The 23,747-nt window shown below is 29.8% G+C and overlaps 1 protein-coding gene across 1 annotated transcript in view; it reads right to left on the reverse strand.

Moving 5' to 3' along the window:
* Nucleotides 1–124: 124 nt before the first annotated feature.
* LOC108565441 (matrix metalloproteinase-2) overlaps nt 125–23,747 on the reverse strand; it is a gene marked incomplete at its 5' end in the record, with an annotated part of 32,475 nt that continues 8,852 nt past the window's right edge. Inside the window, 6 exons of the mRNA XM_017924898.1 lie at nt 125–928; nt 991–1,396; nt 1,535–1,992; nt 2,052–2,216; nt 3,839–3,984; nt 4,286–4,432. Of these exons, the coding sequence (XP_017780387.1) occupies nt 687–928; nt 991–1,396; nt 1,535–1,992; nt 2,052–2,216; nt 3,839–3,984; nt 4,286–4,432 (1,564 nt within the window). The remainder of the gene's footprint in view (nt 929–990; nt 1,397–1,534; nt 1,993–2,051; nt 2,217–3,838; nt 3,985–4,285; nt 4,433–23,747) is intronic.

The following is a 23,747-nucleotide window of genomic DNA, read 5'->3' on the forward strand; positions in this document are numbered from 1 at the left end:
ACGACCGGACTATCACAGATGAAGATACATAAATGTACAATTTAGTCGATTAATATTTAATTAGTACGCTCGGATTTGTATGTTAATGATTAGTGCAGCTTAATAAGATATAATACTGAAAACAATAACGTTATAAAAAAAGGATATATTTTTTCAACTGAAATTTAACTTTACGTTAAGATAAAGTTATATGTTGGTTCTGATTTAGCTTTATGATTAATTACTTTTTTTTTGATATATTACATAAAGAAGAGTTGCTGACTAATGTCCAAGAATACAAATTCTTTCCGTGAGAAAGAACCATCTGGGTAAAGTTTGGTATAAATATATAAAAAGTTAGAAGGGATGGGGTTGAGGAGTATTCGACACTTTCTTGCAAACATTGAAGCAGAATCCGATTGTATTTTGTTTGGAAAAGTATGTAGAATTTCTCGTGTAAATTGATTGATTTGAGTGATTGTTGTGTTGTGGTCCATGGATAAGTTAGAGTCGAAGATATATTAAAGAAAACATTTATGTGGATGGCCGATTTTTGTTTCGTTTTAATATTTAAGAATGATCCCTCCCTTTTCTAAACAATGTCTCTTTGTATTTAGGAAAGGGAGGGACGAACCTAAGTCTGACCCTCTTTAATAAAATGGTGAATAAAATGAGTCTTATAATAGTATTAAAGTAAATTCTAAGTATTATAAGTTGTATAAAAGTATGACAAAAAAAGTCGTCAGTACGGTCAGTGCTGGTAAACGATGGGATGCGATCCCAAGGGCGTCGGATTTGTCGGTGTAGGGAGCCTTAAATCCCGGATTCTGGAGGTTTTTGGTGCAGCCCATCCATTGTGGTCCCGAGGCGATCTGCTCTGTCGTCTCCACTCTCATCCTGAGATCGTTGAATTCCCAGTAGCCGGTGCCCTTGAAGAAGTACGTCTTCCCTGAAACGCATCAACAGTTCAATCAACAATAATTTCACATTTTAAATAAATAACTAACTAACCGTCTTTCCATTGGAAAACGGCGTCGATGTTGGGTTCAACGCCGGCCCACATCGACATGCTCCTCGGGTAATCCAATTCGACGCGTTTCGATTCCTCGTCGAAGCGCCAATATTCGTTGCCGCTGAAGAAGAACGTTTTACCGTTGTGACCCCAGATCGTCGCACCGTCGATTCTCTCGAGGCTCTCCGGCAGACCCATATCCCGTATCAATCTGGGATAGTACTTGTCCATCGTTGTACCATTGAACACGTAATAGTTTCTTCCTATGAAGAACACTATCTTGCTGTCCGGCCGCTCGTACACTGCATCCACATGGCTGAAATCATCCGGCAATCCGTGCCACATCATCTTTATCAAAGCCGGATAATTTGAGTGTAAACCATTGTTTCCGATTCTCCAGAAATACTGAAAAAGAAAAACAATATTTTGTTTATTCAAAAGTACTTGAAAACAAGTTGAAATAAATCACTTAGCAACAATTATCAATAAATGGAACGGTTGCTACGTAATTCTGAAGTTATTTATAAGTTTAATAGTTCTTACAGCGTCTTTGAAGATGAATACTTCGTTGCGGATAACGGCGATGGAATCGTAGCTGGTGTTGCACGTGTCCGGTGGACGATGCTTGTTCGTCGACTCCTTGTACCACGTATGTCTCCTCGTCGGTTTCTGCGTGGTGGTCGTGGATGTTGTGGTTGTAGTCGTCTTCGGCATGGTGGGATGGTACCTGGGATACTTGTCGTTGTGGTGCCTGATCGGTGGGTATCTGCTTGGATGTTTGTGCGGGTAGTAATCCTTCTTGTGATCCGGATGCATTGGTTTTCTAGGTCTGTACGTTTTTGGTCGATGCTCCCATCTTGGTCTCGGGGTAGTGGTAGTGGTTGTCGTGGTAGTTGTGGTCGTGGTGGTTGTGGTAGTGGTGTGTCTTCTAGTTGGAGGAGTCTGCGGCTGCTGCGGATGGTACACCGGTATCCGATCCCATTGCTTAGTCTGATGGGTACCTATAAAACATATAGGATAAGATTATCAAGTTCATCAGTGTCAATAACAGATGGATTACCGTATAAACTCTGTATGGCCAATCTGTCGTCCTCGGGCAGTTCATAATCGAAACCGTTTTGAATCCCTTGGTACCATGGATACATGAGAGCTCCTTCGACGGACGAGTGCTGAAGTCCTAACGAGTGTCCAAACTCGTGAGCCGCCACGTGAAACAGACTGGTGCCTGCAATAGGCACGTGCAAAATATGAATTAGAACGAAAGTCGATAAACAACCCATCCCCTGTTCCCTTTTCACCACTTTCCTTACTTCCCCACCCATTTATGAAAATAAAGGAAACTTAATCAACTTGTGCAGATATTTCCCAAAGTAAGTATGAACCTCTGTGTGAGTGTGTACGAGTAGTGAACGTCCGTGCAATGATTAATTACTTGCGAACTAAATCTGAAATCCGCCGAGCGAAAGGGCAAAGGCCGTTTTCTCCCATCCAACCTTCTCAGATAAAGACAGAGACAGAGAGAGAACTTTGTGCGCTTTAATATTATATCCTTCCTTCATTTTTCCTCTAACCGCCTCAGAACTTCGAATTTCCATCAATTACATTCGGATGATCGTACCTAGAAACACCAGGAACTCCATCGCACCGCATCCGACGTTCGCGAATTCACGACTGCATTTTAAAATTAGCTCAACACTAATTTAGGCACTACGTACGTACGTGCGTTTCCGCATCAAACTACTTGCCAAAAAATACTTTACGACACGCTTCATACACCTATTATTCAATTTATCCTTCAAATTTACAATTTCTTTAATAAATTTATATAGACATTTTAAAGTTAAGAATGTTTTAAATTTAGCAGTCTTATCAAAAAGTTTGCTTTATATGTAATAATTTGTAACTAGAAAACAAATTGAGTCTTTTTTTATTTCATTATTACTTATATTTTGAAAAGTTATCAAATCTTAATTTCGTAACTAAAATCATTAAATTTTAATAAAGTTTAATTATTTAATAAAGTTCATCAAAATTCTCAATTGTTCACAAACAATCTGATAATTATAATTTACGAAATTAGTTTTGTTATCATGAAAAAAGTTAGCATTTGTAACTAGAGAAAAAAGTCATTTAATTAATTAATTTCTTCAAAATTGTCAAATAATATGATAACACTAATTAACGAAATATACAAATAAAATTGACCCAAGATGAAAAACAAATATATTTTGTAAACTTTGCATTTGAAAAGCTGACCCATTTGGAGTGATTTGCACGCTTCACATTAAAACAATGCAAAAATAATCTGCTTTTCATTCATCGGCGGACAACGGAAACTTTTCATTTAAGCCCTATTCCGGAGTTGCAAAGCCGCATATATAAAATTATTTTTACCATAACGAAAACTTTTGCAATCTAATGAAAAACATGTAATTAACCTTTTTTTTTTTTCAATTTAATTACATCAAATGAAAGTAATTATATGAATTGCCTTCATTATTGTTAATGGAAATTCATCATATACTGGAAGTAACTAAAAATAGTTAGTTTCTTGATTAATGTTTGTTGCAATTTTTGTGAAAATATTTTTTAAAATAATGTTGGAATTGTTCTGGATTCTAGATAAAAACGGATGCGTTTGTTATCGTGAACGCAGGAAGACTGCAGCTCTTAGATACGAGCTTATCTTGTGGCAAATTTGGAAGCATCCTCCTCCGCGCAATTCATTATTCCGTTAGGATTCCACAGACGTAGTTTAAATTGTGACAAAAGCGTTGAGGATTTGAATCTGTCTTTCCCCTCATTGACATTAAATAGAAGTACTAGGCATTAGTTTTTTCTTTTTACCTCCATCCTCATCCTGATTCTCTCGCGTGAGCCAAGTCTCGTCCAGATCGAAATGAGCGTCTCCTCCGCGCCCGCTTCCTGGGAAGAATGCATGAGCCAGAACCTGACCTTTACCATCGAAGGCGAAGTTGTCTCCGTGCTCACCGCTAAAACAAACAGATTTCTGTTAAGTCCTACCCCCCAAACTGTTATATTTCTTTTCATCCACTCATTCCATTTTTCTTTTCTTTCTCATCCAACTTCCGAGAGCGCTCGTTAAATGTTGCATGACTAAAAACAATATTTGCTCCGCTTTTATGGCGCTCTCACTAATAGGATATTCTTGTTGTTTGCGACTCGCTCAATTATCAGAGATGTGCTGCTTCTCTAAACTTACACATTACTTTATATATTTCAATATCAATGTTATTATTCAATACATATTTAAGTAATTTTTGTTTGTTTTACCTGTGAAAGTAAATTAGAATATCCGCTTTGGTGCTGTTGCCCTCGGTGAAGGTGAGCTTTGAATGTTTGCTCCAAACATCCAGCGCCTTCGAAATCACCACCCTCACTTCGTACGGATTCAGGTGGCGTAAATTCAAGCTCTGCAAACTGGAAAATAGAAGAAAAACATAAATTTAACTAAATTATTCGACTTTCTGGAAATGCAGAATAAAAATGAAACCGTTGTCGATCGAAATCACGACTGCATCAAAATCCTGTTATCGTTAAACTCAATGAAAACATATACAATAATATATTGTTATTAACAATCTTATTGTTACGGTATATTATTAATAATTCAACAAAATCAAATAAAATAATAACAATTTATTGTTGTCGGGATTTTGATAATGTCGGGATTATGCTTACAGAGATTTCGATACTGTCGGTATTATGCTTGTAAGAATTTTGATAATGTCGAGATTTCGAATGTCTGGAATTTGATTGTCGGGATTTCTATATAGAGCTTATAAATAAACGCATATAAATGTCGGATATCTTCATGTAATTAAGTGTCGTTTAGGTGATCTGGTCTACCACGTCAAAGGGTGTCTCTGTCTCTTTGGAACGTGTATTTTGAGGGCGTAGGTCGGACGTGTGTGTGTGACCCTTTCTAAATGTTTCCAACGTACATTAAACATCAAAGACGAACCTCCGACATTTCAACAAGGGTAATGGCCTTCCGTTTTATCATTTTCTTTTTTTTTTTTGGTTTACTCGAGCCTATCGACCATTTACATGCACAACACTCACGAAATACAAGAGAAAAACAAACAGCGCGTAAAGAAAACGAAATAATAATGCGCACGCTATGATAACAAGTGCACGATGGGATAGGGTAGGAAAACAGGACTACGACGAAACAAAATAAAAATTATGAAACGCCAGCTGGTCATAAATCATACTCCGTTCTCTGGAATTGATTATTTAGAAATGCGTTTTGATAAACAGCACATGCATTTTTATCCGTTCGCTGATAAAAAAAAAATGTAATTTAATACGCAGAAATATGCGAAAATAAAATATATTTCCGGTTCTGCTTTTCATTTATTTATTATATTCTTGTTCATTTTTATTTATTTTTCAGATTGCTCACTTCACTTTTAATTATTCATGGAAGGCTTTGAATCACGAACAGTAAAAATATGTATATAATATTCATTTTTCGTTGAATAAAATGCAGACATGTAAATAATTTAATTTAAATGAAACAAAATTATTTCTTTACTCATGTGATAGTTGTTAAACTTTGTTATTAAGTTGTCTTTTTGCTATACACTTTTGTTTTGTTACTATGGACACTGTTTCCATACAGACAATTCATGTTTTGTTTCTAATGAGACAGTCTGTTTAAATAATTTGACAAAATTATCATCTAGTTAGTAAAAATAACTTTAGGTTTCTAAATGGTTTTGCTATTATCTTCAGTTATGAAGACTGATGTAAGGAATTTAAAAGCGTTGAACATTAGACTGTATTTTTTAAATTTTTACCATAATTTGTTTAATCTATCTATATCTATCATTTTTTCTAAGCCAAAATCCCAAAGTTTCCAAAGCTTCTTTATTTATTATTGTATAGTAAGAACATTATCATTAGACAACGTATAATATTAATAAATACTTTCAAAACAATCAACTTTGAGTGTTATTAGTTTGTAATGGAACTCCAGTTTTTTTAAGTAAATGAAAACGCTATATGTATGTATTCTACACCTAAATGGTTATCGATTGTCGTAAACCTTTGAATTTTTAAGTCTATTGATATAAGTTTTTACTTACTTAACATTCAGTTTTCAATACATGGTCAAAATATATTATTTTATATAAACAAATTAAGAATCAAATTTATTTATTTTTTTTTGATATAAAATTGGATATTTTATTAAGGTAAATGATGTTGAAGAGGTTGCATCTCTTGACAAAAGTGACTTGATGTTGGAGTGAAAACAATTTCGTATGTAAATTGGATGTTTTGTTTCGGGGATTGAGATTGTCGGATGATGGCAGATCTCGCAGCTTTGTCGCCGCCGCAATCGTTGTCCTCGGATGTAGGAGTTCTATCTAATTACACCAGACATCTTACACATGTTAACTAAATCAAATTCCATCGCAAACCGTTCTACGCTCTCCGGGAAAGATGTTTTGTGCAGTGTAAGAGAGTTTTTTTTTTATGCTCTTGCAATTGTTGTTGTTGCTGCTGCTGTTGCATTGTTTTGCTACGACGGATACACACACACCCTCCGCATCCGCGTGTCTAAGAGATTGCGAAGAGGGTTAGACTTGTTGGGAGTTGTAGGGTTCGTGAAGGGTTTCACCCTTGGTAGTTCGTCGAGTGCGTCGCCTTTTGTTTTAGTATGTAGATGATGCCCACCCGGTCGCTCACTCAAGGAGGTTGTGATGACACTAGAGGACACATCACACCCAGGTTGAGTGAGTCACCGGACGGACAGCTGCTTCATTCCTATATCCCTTGCGGTCTCCTCATCTGTACATCCTTTTCCTCCACCGATGGGCTTTTTTTTTTAAAGTGATAAACCGAATTTTCCCTGGAGGCGCTGAAATTTCCGTACTTCCTCTTCAGACGTCGTCGAATTGTGGAGGTGGTTTGCGAGGGGTTCGGTTTTCGCATTAAGCATCTAATAGGGATAAGATTGCGCGAAACGTGGCGCAAAAATTAGATTCGCGTCGCCCCTGCGACTTTTCCACTCCTCCCTTTAATTTCCTCCACCGGAAAATATACTCATCGCCCTTCTTCATCAGAGAGAAGAAAAAAACATCATGATGTTAAAAATTGTATATAGAATAAACTTATTTCCACTCACTGAACAGTGGGCGTATTCCCATCACATTCAAATTACCAAGAAACTCACCCTGCAAATTTAACTTATATAAAGATGCAAATCTTATAATCACTACTTTAAACTTCATTCGACAAGCAATTTAAGAAATATAATATTTCACCGAAAAATGTCGGTTTTTTATTTTTATCACTTTAAAACCAGAAAAACTCACATTTTAATTTAACTATTACTTAAACAAAGATATAAATGTTCTTTTTACTAATTAAGTTTAAATTGAAATAAAGAAAAATAACATTTTTTCTTCAAATAAAGATGTATAATAATAAGCAACTATAGAAATATAATATTTCACCGACAAATGTGGTTTTTCATTTTTATCACGTTAAAACCAGAAAAACTCACATTTTAATTTAACTATTACTTAAATAAAGATACAAATGTTCTTTTTACTAATTAAGTTTAAATTGAAATAAAGAAAAATAACATTTTTTCTTAAAATAAAGATGAATAATAATAAACAACTATAGAAATATAATATTTCACCGACAAATGTCGGTTTTTGATTTTTATCACTTTAAAACCAGAAAAACTCACATTTTAATTTAACTATTACTTAAATAAAGATACAAATGTTCTTATTACTACTTAAGTTTAAATTGAAATAAAGAAAAATAACATTTTTTCTTCAAATAAAGATGTATAATAATAAACAACTATAGAAATATAATATTTCACCGAAAAATGTCGGTTTTTGATTTTTATAACTTTAAAACCAGAAAAACTCACATTTTAATTTAATTATTATTTAAATAAAGATACAAATGTTCTTATTACAAATTAAGTTTAAATTTCACCGACAAATGTGGGTTTTTTAAATTTTTATCACTTTAAACCCAAAAAAAAAACTATTTTTAATGTAACTATTACTGAAATAAAGACACAAATATTACATTTATTTCTTCATTTTCTATTAAACAGCATTGGAAATGCAACTAAAGAAACATATAATATTTCAACACCGACAAATGTCGGTTTTTTCGTTTATTTTTATCATTTGAAACGTTGGAAGTATAAATCACTCGGTTCCTATTACATATCCTTTCTATACATATACATTTTTTTTTCCAGTTGGAAGTGAGCTTGCTTCACGCTTCCAGAGACTGAATTATGCACAAAGGGCGAAATGTCTCCCACGTCTCTCTCTCTCCTCGGTTCGCGTTCTGCGAAAAACCGCTCTTTTCGACGACGATAAAAATTTCGACGTTTATTGTCGTTCGTGTTCCAGCTTTCGTTTCACGATTTTTCACGCTGACCGGGACACAGTCTCAAATGAAATCTCACAACATCAACAAATTTCAGTTTATTTTTTTAAATTTTCAATTTCTTATTCTGTTTTACAATTCTTCAACGTAAAATACGACAAATTTGACAAATATAATTATACCAACATAACGATTTTAGTTTAAAAATTGATTGAATATTGATCCGCGTTCTACATTTTTACAAGTAAATATAAAAATGGAAATGTCACACCCTTATTTGACCTTTATATAAAATGAATTACGGCAATTTCTCAAATAATTGCATCTATTTACAAATACTTGGAAGTGAATTCAATTAAATTACTAATAGAATCATAGCAATCAAAATGTAATTTAATTCCAATTCGATTAACATCGAAATTACTTTTCTTTTTTTTAATATGTTATGCAAACACGGTTGAATACGTTAAGCTTTTGAAAGCAGCAATACGCGAAGAAGCGAACTGACGCAACAATGGATGATATCGAAAAAGGAGGAAATAGTGAAAGAGTCTTCTAGCTTTTCTTTCCATTCGACTGGGAAAAGGGGCTCGAATTTATGCCGCATGTTTGTTTCATCGTTGCAGTGTAGTATATAGTATACATTATCGAGTGAAAGAGGGATACGCAAGTGGAGAAATAAGAAGATACCTCCGAGAAGCCATTTTTATGTCATAACATCAGGGCTTCAGGTTTCAGGACGTGACGCACGACCGTCTTCGTATTCTGCTGTATTTTTAATTCGTCTCATTATTATTGATTTCTACTCTCATTTATTGTTCTATAAATAATTATCTGCTAATTGAATGATTAATCTAAGTTTCTAATTATAATTATAGAAAAGAAAAATAGAAATTTTAAAAAGATTAAAGAAAATATTTATATAAATTCGCTCAATTGCAATAAGTTTAGCAAAATATTTCAATCAGTTTTTTCAGTGGATTTCATCAATTTCAATAAACTGAACTCTATCATTCTCATTCAAGAAATATATAAACTGTTATGTTTCATTTCAATTTGAAAAAAATATACAAATTATAAAAGTTAAAAGAAAATTTTCAGTTTTATTAGTGACAAACAAAAATGTTTTATATATAAAATATTGTAATTTAACTATTACTTAAATAAAGATATAAATCTTATAATTTCTACTTTAACCATTTAAAACTACTTTCGACAAGCAATTAAAGAAATATAATATTTCACCGACAAATGTCGGTTTTTTATTTTTATCACATTAAAACCAACAAAACAATAATTTTAATGTAACAATTAAGCTAACAAACAAAGAAATATAATTTGTTATATGTATATAATAAATTGTAATGTTATTTTCTATAAAAAATGAAAAATTTTATGTAAATTTAAAAAATTTGTTAAAAAAAAATTGTACAAATTTTATTTTATTTATTTGACTAATACTTACAATAAGTGAACTAAATTATTTGTAATGTATTTTTCGTTATACTTGACTAATTATAAAAAAAAAATATAGTTAATTAGATAAAAATGAAGAAATTTGTTGTTAATCAAAACATTGTTTTTTCAATACAAGAATAGAAATGATTTTATTTGTAACGTTGAAAAAGTTTATTTCTATCTAATTTGAAAATAAAACTTCTTTTGGTATCTTCATTTTTTAAGAAAAATATTAAAGAAGCAAAGAATTTAATGATTCAAAACTGAAAACTGTATTGATTCTGTGTATATTTTCAGGGTGTGTGACTTCTGCTGTGAGTGACTACGTAAGGATCAAAGATTGTGAATTTATTGAAAGAATCCTTGTTGTGTTTGTTTGCCTTATTTTGGTGAAAAGCGATCCAATTTCAGGAGATACATTTTCTTGTTTGAAGAAATGAACGTTGTTGCATAACGTTAAAAACATGATAATTGTATTTAAATGATTCAAAATTGAAAACTGTCTTGATTCTGCATATATTTTCAGGGTGTGACTTGTGCTGTGAGTCGAAGATTGTGAATTTATTGGAAGAATCCTTATTGTGTTTGTTTTATTTTGATGAGATGCGATCCAATTTAAGGACATACATTTTGTTGTTTGAAGAAATGAAAGTTAAAAACAGTGAAATGAACGAGTGATAATTGTGAATCAAATGAATCTAAACTGAAAAATGTCTTTATTTTGTATATATTTCCAGGATGTGACTTCTGCTGTGAATACGTTAGCAAGAGTCAAGATTGAAAGAATCCTTGTTGTGTTCGTTTCATTTTGATGAAATGCGATCTAATTTCAGGAGATAAATTTTCTTGTTTGAAGAAATGAACGCTATTGCGTAACGTTGAAACATAACGAGCGATAATTGCAATTGCGAGCTGCGAAAAACAGAGTCGTTAAAAGATACGAAGAGCACGATGATGTCTCGACATTATGCAAGAGTGTTTTGCATCGAAGGATTCGATCGTTGCGACGCGTCGTCCTTCCTCTTTCCTTTCCTCCTTCGAAATGGGGAAAGGAAAAATGTGACGGGCCACCGTCGACACCTATTAGACGACTCGCGAAATTTACGATTAATCCAATAAAGTTCAGGACGAAGCGGTGGAAAAGCAAGGGCACATGTCAGCAGGAACCCACATCAAGTGTGCCAAGAACGCCGAACTTTATTAAGAATTTAATTTTCCTCATCCAATGCACTTTAAGATAATTATCAAACCGTCTAAAATCCGATATTCATTACCACTTACGCAAAATCAAATGTTGGAAATTTAATCCCATCGTTGTTGTCTTTGCAAAACCCACACCAAAAACGAAGCTCGGACACCGTATGTGCTTAGGTGTGGCTTCGCCGCACGAAGTTTTACGTTACATCCGGAAAACGAAAACTTCTCTCAATCGGTTTTACGGCTTCCGCGGTTGTTTGTTTCGAATTCACCCTCTCGTCAAACAAACCATAACAGTACAGAATAAAAAAAAGGGGGAAGAAACCGATATGAACGAGAAATAACAGCGAAAATCGCGTTTAAATCAATTACCTTAATCCGAAATCGGATTAGAAGGCGATCAAAAGGATTCTCTCAAAACGCATTGGCTTAATTAAAATACTTTCTGTTACGCATTTCGTTTAGATAAATCGTTGTAACGGCAAAGTTAACTAAAAACTTTGACTCTGAACTCAACTCAATAATTTTAATTGAAACGTTTGGACAAAGTTATCAATAATTGATTGAAAATTGCAAATATTTTGTGGTAATGTAGAAAAGTCAATAGAAATAATTGTTTCTTATATATAAAATTATCTTTACTATACGAAATTGTAATAAAAATGTTTATTTGGAAAAAATGGAAGATTTTAGTAACTTCAAAATTTAGAATATAAATTACAAATATATCAATAATTATTTAACAATTTCATAATTGAAAATAATTTGTTGATTTTATTATTAATAAAACGAAATAATTGCAAAGATTTAATAAATAAAATTAAATATTTCATAGAAATAATTTGTCAAACCAATTTTTTGTTAATAAAACGTGAAATATGACATCAAAATAAGTAATTGAAATATGAGAGAACATTTAAAATTGTAAAGTTTACTAAATTGGATTGTTTTCTATATGAATTTATCTTAATAACTATTACATAAGTTTCTTTAAGTGCGTTTATCAATTATCAACAAAGTTTTTGGTAAGTAAGAATGATGTAATTGAAGAAAACTCTTTAATTTTTCCTTTTTTCTGGTCAGATCGAACGGAGATCGCGTTATATCAATTGGATGAATAAATAATAACGTGCAGCAGCGGAGAGAAGTTTGCGGAACTCTCTGCGAGATGAGCAAATGCGATTTGCTGAGGAATTGAAGGAAAAACGTTCGAAGCAGGAACTTCCTCATCTTATCACGGCATCCTTAATCCAATTTTACACGAGGGAAGCAAGGCCATCCCCCGCTCACACTGATAAAATGCAATAAACACACACTGTAAACGCCCAAACATATTTCGTATAACGCCACAAAACCGAAACGTAATTGCGTTCGAATGGAAATTGACGATTTCGCATTCAATTACTCCAATTTACGTAATCTCTTCTAATAAATGAATGATTTTTCCAAAAAATATAAATTAATCATGCCTTATTGCAAATATTGCGTACACAAAATGAATGAATTAAAACTTTCTTTCACAACAAAACAATTAAGAATTATATTATCATTAACAATGAATATAACAAGAAATATAGATAAAAATTGCAATTATTAATTAGAAATATAGAAACAACACAATAACAAATAATTATTGGAATGAAATAGTAAAGATAATCAGAAAACTGATAAATAGAAAGCAATAAAGGCGTAAATGCGAAGGTTCAAAATACACTCGGAATATTATTACTCATTTTTTCTTTCTTTCGTTACACTTAAAACTCATATAATTGCTAGTTTAAGTTCCACGAAGCGCACATCCAAAGATAATTTATTGCGATCGACAATCTATTTTACTGGAGCAAATTGCCTATGCATATTTCAACTTACGCAACTCCATCTCAATGATTAATTTTTGTATTGAGTGTCTCTTATGTAACTTAAACTGTGATATATAAACTTGTAATATTAACATTGTTTTTTCTAATAAGAAACTTATTAAGTATTTTCTAATGTTAGTTTTGCATATTTTGTAATTAGAAAATATATATATATTAATTATAACGCTAATTTCTGTATAAATTTTCAATTTTAATCATGAAATAATAGAAAATATGAAATTTGTTAAGTTTCATAAAAAATATTTATCTTTAAAAAATTGGGGAAATTATTTTTCTTATAAAATTTATAGAAATTCTCGAGAAATTTATTATTTTTATTTATTATTTTAGAGTTTGAATACGTTTATTAATAAAATTAATAAAATTTGTATCTTTTTTCATGCTGTGCTCATAATTTGTTAACAATTAGTCTAGATGAAGAAATTATGTTTCGTTTTTTAAAAATAGTAATAAAATGAACAATTCTGTTAGAAGCCGTAATTTATTGTTCATAATATAAAATATTATAGGAATTATTTAAAGTTTAGTAAAAAATCATCAATTTTCATGTAATAATTCAATAAAATAAAGCATTTTTTAAATTAACATTTCTAGAAATTATCATAATTGTAAACAAAAAATATATGTTTTTTTTTAATAGAACTTTAAAAATATGTTTCGTTTCTTGATAAAAAATGTTCAAGTTTCATAATATAATTGCAAAATAGATTATTTTATGTGTAAATATGTAAAATATGTTTCGTTTTTCAAAAATAGTTTAAAAAAAATAACAATTATTTTAAGAGCTGTAATTTATGGTTCATTATATAAACTATTTCCTTAATTATTTAAAAATGGATAAGAAAATCTTCAAGTTTCATAATATCATTGAAAAAATAGATTGTTTTAATGAAATTGGGAATTTATGTATTAACAATTTGAATAAATATTGAAAATATGTTTAATTTTTTGACAATAGTTTAAAAAGTTAACAATTATTTCAAGAGTTTCAATTTATATTTGATTCGAGAAATTATTTCAATAATTATTTAAAAGAAAGAAGAAATTTTGTCAAGTTTTCAATGAAATTAAAAAAATTATGTGTTAAGAATTTGAATAAATATTGAAAATATGTTTCATTTCTTGATAATAGTTTCAAAAAATTAACAATTATGTTCAGGGCTATAATTTTTATTTCAATATATAAATTATTTCATTAATTATTCAAAAAATGTGTTTTAACCAAATCGGAAATTGATGTGTTAAGAATTTGAACAAATATTCAAAATATATTACATACTATACTATAACTAACATTTTTATTAACATTTTTTTTAGAGCTTAAATCATTTCAGTAATATTTAAAGAAAAATAATAAATTTCATCAGTTTTCTACGTCAATTTTGCTTTAGTCAAATTGGAAATTGATGATGTAACAATTTGAATAAATATTGACAATAGTTTAAAAAATGATCAGTATATAAAATAATTTAGTAGTAAAATTGAATCAATTGAAAATTTGTGTGTTAATAATTTGTATAAATTATTTCAGAAATAAATAATAGAAATTTATAAAAAAAACTGCTAAATAATCAAATTGGAAATTGATACGTTAACAATTCAAATAAACGTTTCGAAAATATGTCTGGTTTCGTGAATAATAGATGTAAATTAAATATGGGTGTATTTTAATAAAGAGGAATTACATCTCCATAGAGCCAGAACATGTGTTTCCAATTAAGCCCGGCCGGATAATAAATAAGCGAGTTCAATTGGAGTAAATTGAAGTATATGCTTCAGCTGGACGTCTTCTCCGCCCGTTCGCATATTTCTCTCTCAGAGAGAGATCATCAACGATGATTGATAATGGTGTTCTCTTACCATGTTCGAAGTTGGGTGGTTGTTGAGCATGGACGGACTGTTGTAGCGCACTGAAAGAACTGAAATCACTGAAGCGACGCGGATCGTACACTGAATAAACGCGCTCCAATTCGGTGGTATTTAAATGTTCCGAGAGCATTGCGCGCGCAATGATTCACAGAGGAGAAGACATACATAACGTGCATGCATAACAACACCCATCGCTATAGAATTTCCAAACCAACTGCCTCTAATTACGCACCTAATCTATAATACACCCAGATTGATGCACTTAGTTTTTAGCTGGGATTGAGTTTCAGTGCATCAGTTTTTTTTATGTGCGCCTCCTACGAGTTTGAATGTAAGGTAAAGCGATTGATGATTAGGGGGGTCAATTCGGTTGGGATTACAAGTTATTTAGGTCGGTTATGAGTTTTGTAGTGCCTTTGTGGTCTTCGCATTCAAATGCTTCGTACGTGTATATGCATGCATGTATATTACATATATGTGTGTAGATGAGTTTTGGAGCGGACGGGAATCATTCGATTTAATATTTTCCATCTGCCAGTGACAAGTTGGGACAATAATCAATTGGAAAGAGTTCAATTAAAATTAATTGATCCCGTGATTTGTCAAGTATCTGCTACTCACTCCAATATGCACGGCCTCTCTCTGCACTCTGCACATATCCATACATACATACATATACACACATCATCCACTCAAACATGTTTTTTTGTATACATGCAACGTCATTTTTATTGCCGGGATTCGAATTGGAAAACCAACAACCCCATTTCACCACCTCCCCCACAGCGATTTTTCACCCCACGCTTCGCTCCAATGTTTCATCCGTTTATGCTAATTGCGTTCAAATTTTGTCGACAGGAAGCATATTGGGAGGGTCTTTACTTCCTGCTGTTTTTTTTTGCTAAATATAATTAATTAATATTTTCGCAAAACCCTCAAATTGAAAATAAAAATAACATTCATTTCTCATAACTTTTATTTCTCATTTTTGTTTTTAATGAAATGAAGAAATTATGTTTTCTATTCTAATAGAAACTGTAATTTATTGTTCATAAGATAAACTATTCTAATAACTCAAAAAATCATCAATTTTCATATAATAATTTGAAAAATTCAATAAAGTATTTTTGTTAATAACAACTTTTTTTTAACCAATTACTAATAGAATATGTATTTTTTTATAATTATTTTATAATATTCATAATTCTTACCATTTTAAATAACTTTGATTATGTCAACAAAATTTTGCAAAATTTGATATCGTGTTTCTTCATCTCCACATAAAATCTCTGTGACAAGATGAAAATTTTGACTCTTTTAATTTATCAGATTAAATATTTGAAAACTTAAAATATAAATATTTTGTGCATTTTAAATAATCAAATTATAAATTTTGTTTATATTAATTAGTTTATAAGAATTTCGTTGGGTTAGTGAAAGATTTAAAAGAAAACAATTCAGATTTTGAACATTATTATAAAAATTAATAATATGAACTATTTTGTTAAATATTTTTTTTAATACTTTTTTTGTTCAATTAATTTTATATCATTTTCAATAATTGTTAATTAGATTGGAATTTTTCATATCTTATTTTTCTAATTTCCTGTAGTTTTTCAAAATTTCAATTACTTTATGAAATTAGATATGTGAACTAATGTAATGGGCATTATAATAATAGTTAAATATTAATACTAAATAATACTTATCAATAATACATTTTGAATATATGGGACGATTTAAAAATTAATAAATAAGAAATAGAAATTTTTGTAATATTTAACCATTTTTTTATAGCAAGTAAAGTAAAGTTCGTTGAAAAATTTCTTCTAGTTTATGAAAAAAGAAAAGAGTCACACATAAAAAATAAGGAAATAGTGAACGATTTATAAGGAAATATGTAAGGAAATTGTTGTAAGGTTTATTGAAATGTGAATGAAGAGAGAACAAAAATAACGAAAAGAGAAAGAAAAAGAGAGAGAATGAGGAAAGTGTAAAATATAATTTACTAAATATAAGGAAATAAATAAGAACTAAGAAAATTTGAATGTTTCAATGAAAATTCTACTCTGGTTTATTGAATTGAAAAAAAAGGAAAGGGTATGTGTGATAGAAAGAGAGAGAGAGAGAGAGATTGAGAATGAGGAAAGTGTAGAAAAAGGGGGTTTGAAACTGGAATATTAATCTTCAGACGGCCAGACGCGATTACGTAATAATGGAATCACAGACGTGTGTATGCGTCGCGAAACAAAAACTCTGCTGAACTTGGAAGGGAAGAACGAAGGAAAAGAAAGCAAAAAAAAAATTTAATGTGCAGAAACACACACCCACAAAACTCTTGTACAGAAATGCAGAGCACCGTCGTCATCCGCAGTCAATTATTTTTCGAAAAATCATTCATTCAATTAATAATCCGGTGCAAATAATCCGTTTATTAAAACGTGACGCCTTCGCGATAATCGTCTCTGCGACGCGGAAACGAAATTTAATTCGCAAAATTAATGTTTGCTCAACCCGTCCGCCCCTCGAAAGCTCACAAGATTTTCACGCTTTCCTTTCTCTCTCTCTCTCTCACTCTACTCCCAACACACGTATTCATATATGAAAACAGAGAAGGAAAGGGACAGATTTGCTCATTTCAATCTAGCCATGGAAAGAAATACACCATGGTTATTCGCAGCAAGAGTAGACTTTATGAAGTTTGATATCGTCTTCTCCGACACTGAAAACTCAGTGGCAAAATGAAAATATTAACTCTGATTTATAAATGTTTTGAGAAAAAGTTAATTACGTAACAACCAACATAACAAAGTATGCGTTGTTATGAAGACGTCTGTCAATTTTGACAGATTGTCATAAATCTGTCAAAATTGACAATTATTATTGCGTTAATTCCAAAAATCAACAAAAAAAACTTGTTTCCATAGTAACAACAGTTGTTTTCAGAAAAGTAAAGGTTTTGTGATTCTAGTTTCCATAGAAACAATAAGAACTATATTTTGTTGTGGTAGAATATCTCAATTTTTTGTACAAATATAAAAAAAAAGTCTGTAATTACATTCGTTGTAGAAAAAGAAACTATACAACCGACTGGCTAAGTATTATCGATTAATTAAGTTATTTAATTTTTAATCTCTTAAGCAAACTGCACTCACCAAACAAATTCGTTATCGATTATATCATTAAAACGTACGAATTTAAGTTTTCCTACTGGAAATATTATGTAAATAAAAAAAAAATAATAAGAAAGAGTTTAGGTTTTTTTTTGCAAGTCGTTAGTTTGAACGTGTTTTGCACCCTATTTGAAACTGGTTTTTAACTAAAAATACATTGTAAATTAGTGCGTGTAACTGTGGGTATTACGAGAATCGTGGGATATTCACCTTTCTTGAATGCAAAACGAAAGTTTCTTAAAGAATAATTAAAATTACAATGCTTCAATTATTTATTTTAATATTTACTAATAAAATTTGATTGTTGATTCGTTTTATTCTTTCTTAGAAAGTGGAGAATGTGTAACAAATGTGTAGTTAATTGCATTTCTATGGAAACTTATAGAAATAGTAAAATTTGTTTAGTGCTTTATGTAAGATTAATTAAAATTTTTAATCAAAATAAAATCATAACGATTATTTAATTTATTTCTGTAATTATTTTGGAAATAAACAAATAAATTACATTTTATTATTGTTTGAGCAAAAACTAAATAAATTAATTATACTTCTTGTAGAATATTTAGTTAATTAAATGAATTAGTAAATATAAAAGAAGATTTAATCAATTAAGATTTTTGTCGATACAGAAATATTGCATAAAAATATTAAGTTTTTTTATATGCTGTAATTTAAAATGCATTATGTCCTTTTATTTTTAATAATTTTTTGCTTTATTATACATATTATGACACAAATGAGTACAATTTTATCTGTGAATAATGAATAATTGAATGCTACAATTCGTACGAAATCAATACGTACACGCATTAACCTGAAATGATTATATTACATAAATAATTTATATATAAACTATTTTTTTATTGGATTCAAATTATAAACACACAAAAAATGTAATAACTCAGAAATATTTTTTACTATAATAAGTAAGATTTAAACAAAATTCACTTAAATTTGTAGTAGATTTCAAAATGTGGAAATACCTCTCATGCGGCTTCAATCAGTGCGTGTTGAAAGTTTCTAAAAATACTAAATTTTAGTTGAGAACAATTTAAATAAATTCTTAAAAAAATGTATGTATAAAGTCATTTTTTGTGTATTTATTTTAAGACGTTTTTTAAAGTCCTCGATTAGTCCAGTTACAAACAGTGCGGTATTTTTTGTCAATAAAATTTCAATTTATAGTAGTTTTTGTTTCAATAAAATTTAAAAAAAAATACAACTTCGAATCTGTTGCTTAGATAAGTTTAAAAAAATAGGCCCAAGTACACTTGCTTGAGGAACGTCAGATAATTTAATTTGAAATCCTCGATTAGTCCGGTTTCAAACAGTGCGGTATCTTTTGACATACATTTTTTAATTTGTAGAAGTTTTTGTTTCATTAACAATAAAAAAATTACAACTTCAAATCTGTTTCTTAGATAAGTTTAGAAAGAAGTTCCAAGTACTATTGCTTGAGGAACGTCATATAATTTAATTTAAAGTCCTCGAATAGTCCTGTTTCAAATAGTGCGGTATCTTTTGACATTAAAATTTTAATTTATAGAAGTTTTTGTTTCAATAAAATTTTAAAAAAATATAACTTCAAATCTGTTGCTTAGATAAGTTTAAAAAATAGGTCCAAGTACACTTTGTTGACGAACGTTAGATAATTTAATTTAAACTCCTCGATTAGTCCAGTTTAAAACAGTGCGGTATCTTTAAAAGAAATACAACTTCAAATCTGTTTCTTAGATAAGTTTAAAAAAAATAGGTCCAAGTGGATGATTTAATTTAATCCCCTTGATTAGTCCAGATTCAAACAGTGCGGTATTTTTTTTACATCCAAATTATTAATTAAATTTTCTAATATTTGAGTTCACAAAATTGAAACAATATTTTTGGGCTAAAGTTTGGAAAACAAAAAAAAATACAAACATTATTACTGATGGAAGATATATGAAAATTAAATACGTTTTGTTTGAATCGAGTAAATGAAAATGCGGAGGTTTTTATGTTGCATCCAATTACAAGTAGAACGAAAAGTAAACCGCAGTAAAATATTGTTTAAAATTGCGAATCCGTTCAAAATGGAATCTGTCTGCAATTTATTAATACATTTTTTTGTTGTTGTTGTTGAGTGTTTTTTTTTTTCATGAAATAGTCGAGATTTCGCTTTGTTCCTTCTCGTCCTCCGCACAAAAGCAATTTAGTAAAATAATTTCCCAATCAGTTGCAGATAAAGTCTCTCCGCTTCAATTAAATTACATAAACGAAGTTGTTTGTTGCAAAACTGCGTCAGGGGGCGTCAGTATATCCAGTGTTGAGGCTACAATTATAACAAAAAACAAGAACTTATCACCGGATGTTCTTTCTCCATGATAAAAGTACAATATATTCTAAAAATTAATCAAAAAAATAGAAGCGACATGCGGATGTCGACATTATTATGAAATGCCTGTATGCTCGAAGCAATGTCTCGAATCCAATCGATTCCCAATGAAATTTCCATTCGCATTTCACAAAGCTGATTAAATATACGGTGGAGGAGGGTCGGATGGAAGAGGCGAATGCAGGTAATATCCGTATCCTCCGACGCCGGGTAAAAAGTGGATTATCCTTTTTACTTCGAATTATAACTTGGATATTCCTTTTAATTACTTTTTTTTTCTTACTCTCAGCGTTTCACGGCAATTCTATTTTCTCAATTTACCAGTGCTTCCTTCGACTGGTTTTCCTTTTTTTTGCATCCAATTCCCGTTCAATAATAACCGGGGAATGCAGGATAAATAATATAAACACACGTCGAATTGGATGTTCGCTCGGCGCATAACAATTCGCGCTGTGTGCGTTAACTTTTTTTTTTATTGTTTGTTTTAGTATTATTAGTTTTTTTTTTGTTCTGTTGCGTTCTCCAAAAATATGAAACTTGCCCGTATTGGATTTGTATGTTTTATGCATTACAGGCGTTTTACGTGCGGCGCTCCGCAACAATGCTGCACGTTGCGGGCTGGGATGGAATTGGTTTCAAATTAAAATGCAAAATCTATGCACATTTCATATCATTTGAAAACAATCGTCTGCCACGTTTTTAAAAAAAACATTTTTTTTAAATATGAAACACAAAATTTTTATATTTAGTTACTGAGGAATTGACGTCAACTTTCACAACTTTTGACAGGTGTACCAACTTAAGCAGTCCTTCATACACAAAAATACAGTTTGTAGTTGTCGTTGTAACTTGAAGTTGTGACTACAAAATCCGATACAAAGGTGGTGAGTTTCAAAGTTATACCAAATAAATTAGTCTTATATGACAGTGTTACTTAATTCTTGAAGTAACAAATTACAGCCAAACGGATGTAACCACAGTTTCATATGCAACTTTTTCTATCTATTATAGTTTCTGAGAAAATCAATGAAATTTGAAAACACTGCTTAAATTATCGTTTCTGCAATTTTGAATTACAGCCATAAGGATAAAACCACAGTAATATATCAATACTTGCTACATTACCCAAACATTCAGCTTTCATATGCATCTTTTGGATTCATTCTATCTATTATAGTTTCTGAGAAAATCATTAAAATACGAAGACACTACCTTTTCGAGCAGTCAAATGAAATTAAAGTTGTAACTACAAAATCCGATACAAATCCACCTTTATATCGGACTTTATAGTAAATATATATTGTATTTAAGTTAATAAAAGTAGAAAAACGTATTCTGTAAAGGAATGGATAAGAAATACAGGGAATTATATTAACAGGCAGAGTTAAATTGTTTATGACTTTAAGTGGATTACAGATAAATGTGGACTGTTCACGTTGATTTATTCTGGTCCTTCAGACGGTTTTTCCTTTTGATGTATTTTTTTTTATTCCTGGTTTGTCTCTTAGAATATCACTTAATACAAGTGTCTCAAAAGAACGCTCCGACTTTATACCAAAGATTTTTTTTAGTATAACCATACAATTATGAAATGAAAGTCTTTCATCATAGTAAAAATCAAGTTATATTTAGTTAATAGTATGATAATTAATGTAATTAGTTATAATTTAAAGCATACATAAAGCTAAAGTAATTAAATAATGTAATGAATAAAAAATAATAAAGCTTTGTTTCTGTTTTTATCAATATTTAAAAAATATTATTTTAGGATTAAAATACAAGAACTTTTCAAAGTATATTTACATAATTTCTATAAAAGCTGTGCACATATTCATTGTTTTCAGAAAATAAATTGGTTGAAATGAAACATTTTTAACGATTTTACTTCAAAATCCATAATTTTCACGAAATTTCACTGAAATATATTTACTTTTTAATTTGTAAAATTATCAAAAAAAAAATGATTATATCGAATCAGTATAGAATTTTTATAATTTTAACTTTATTTTAAAGACACTTCTGTTTAACATTACTGTACTTCAAATGAAATAGTGTCAATTTCTATAAAAGATTCCGTTTGTTTTGTGCATTATTTACATTATTCTTTTAAATTTCTTAATAGTTTTAGTTCGAATGAATCGAATTAGTTCTTTATTTTTTTGAAGTTTGACTAATATTTACTATTTATTAAAGAGTTTTATATTTTTTTCTTGAATTTCTACAATTCGTAATAATTGATTATGTGCAGTCAAGTTCATTACTTTCAATCTTATTTTGAAACTTTATTTATTATTACAGTTCAATTACATTAACATTTCCAAAGTCTTGTTAATAATTTCATGTTTCAGTATTCAAATATAAGAACTGTTACCATTACATTTACATATTTGCTACAAAATCTGTGATTCTGTACATTTCTTTTTTCAATAAATTGATTGAAATGAAATATTTTTAACGATTTTATTTCAAAATCTATAATTTTCACGAAATTTAAACTGAAATATATTTACTTTTTAATTTGTAAAATTATCAAAAAAATGATTATATTGAATCAGTATAGAATTTTTATAATTCTAACTTCATTTTAAAGACCTTCCTGTTCAACATTACTGTAGTTCAACTGAAATAGTTTCAATTTCTATAAAAGATTCCAAAAAGTTTATTTCGAATGAATCGAATTAGTTCATTAATTTCATGAAGTTTGACTAATATTTACTATTTATTAAACAATTTTATATTTGTTTCTACAATTTCTACAATTTGTAATGTAATGGAAAGTAATGGACTTGACTGTCCATTACTTTCAACCTTATTTTGAAACTTTATTGATTACTACAGTTCAATTACATTAACATTTCTAAAGTGTTGTTCATAATTTCATGTTTCAGTATTCAAATATAAGAACTGTTACCATTATATTTACATAATTTCTACAAAAGCTATGATTTTGTACATTAATTTAAATGAAACATCTTTAAATATTTCATATTAAAATCCATATTTTTTCATGAAATTTGACTATTCTAAAGTAACTGAATATTGAAATGTATAAGTTTTTTGAATATCTTCTAATGATTAATAAATTTATCAAAAAAAATTGAATATATCAAAAAAGTATATTTTTTTATAACTTCATTAAAGACCTTCAACATTACTGTAGTTCAAATGAAATAGTTTCAATTTCTATAAAAGATTACAAAGAGTTTTGTGCATTATTTCAATGATTGTTTTCAATTTGTTACTAGTTTTAGTTCGAAAAAACCAGCTTCAATTAGTTCATTATTTTCATGAAATTTAACTATTCCAAAGTAATATTTACTTGTGAATAATTTCCATCAAGTACTTAATGTTCATCATATTCATGATTAAATGTGTTCATGATTGAATTACACGTATCAAAAACCCATTCT

This window comes from Nicrophorus vespilloides, unplaced genomic scaffold (genome assembly GCF_001412225.1).
Source record: "Nicrophorus vespilloides isolate i.1.1-1 unplaced genomic scaffold, Nicve_v1.0, whole genome shotgun sequence".
Lineage (NCBI taxonomy): Eukaryota > Metazoa > Arthropoda > Insecta > Coleoptera > Silphidae > Nicrophorus > Nicrophorus vespilloides.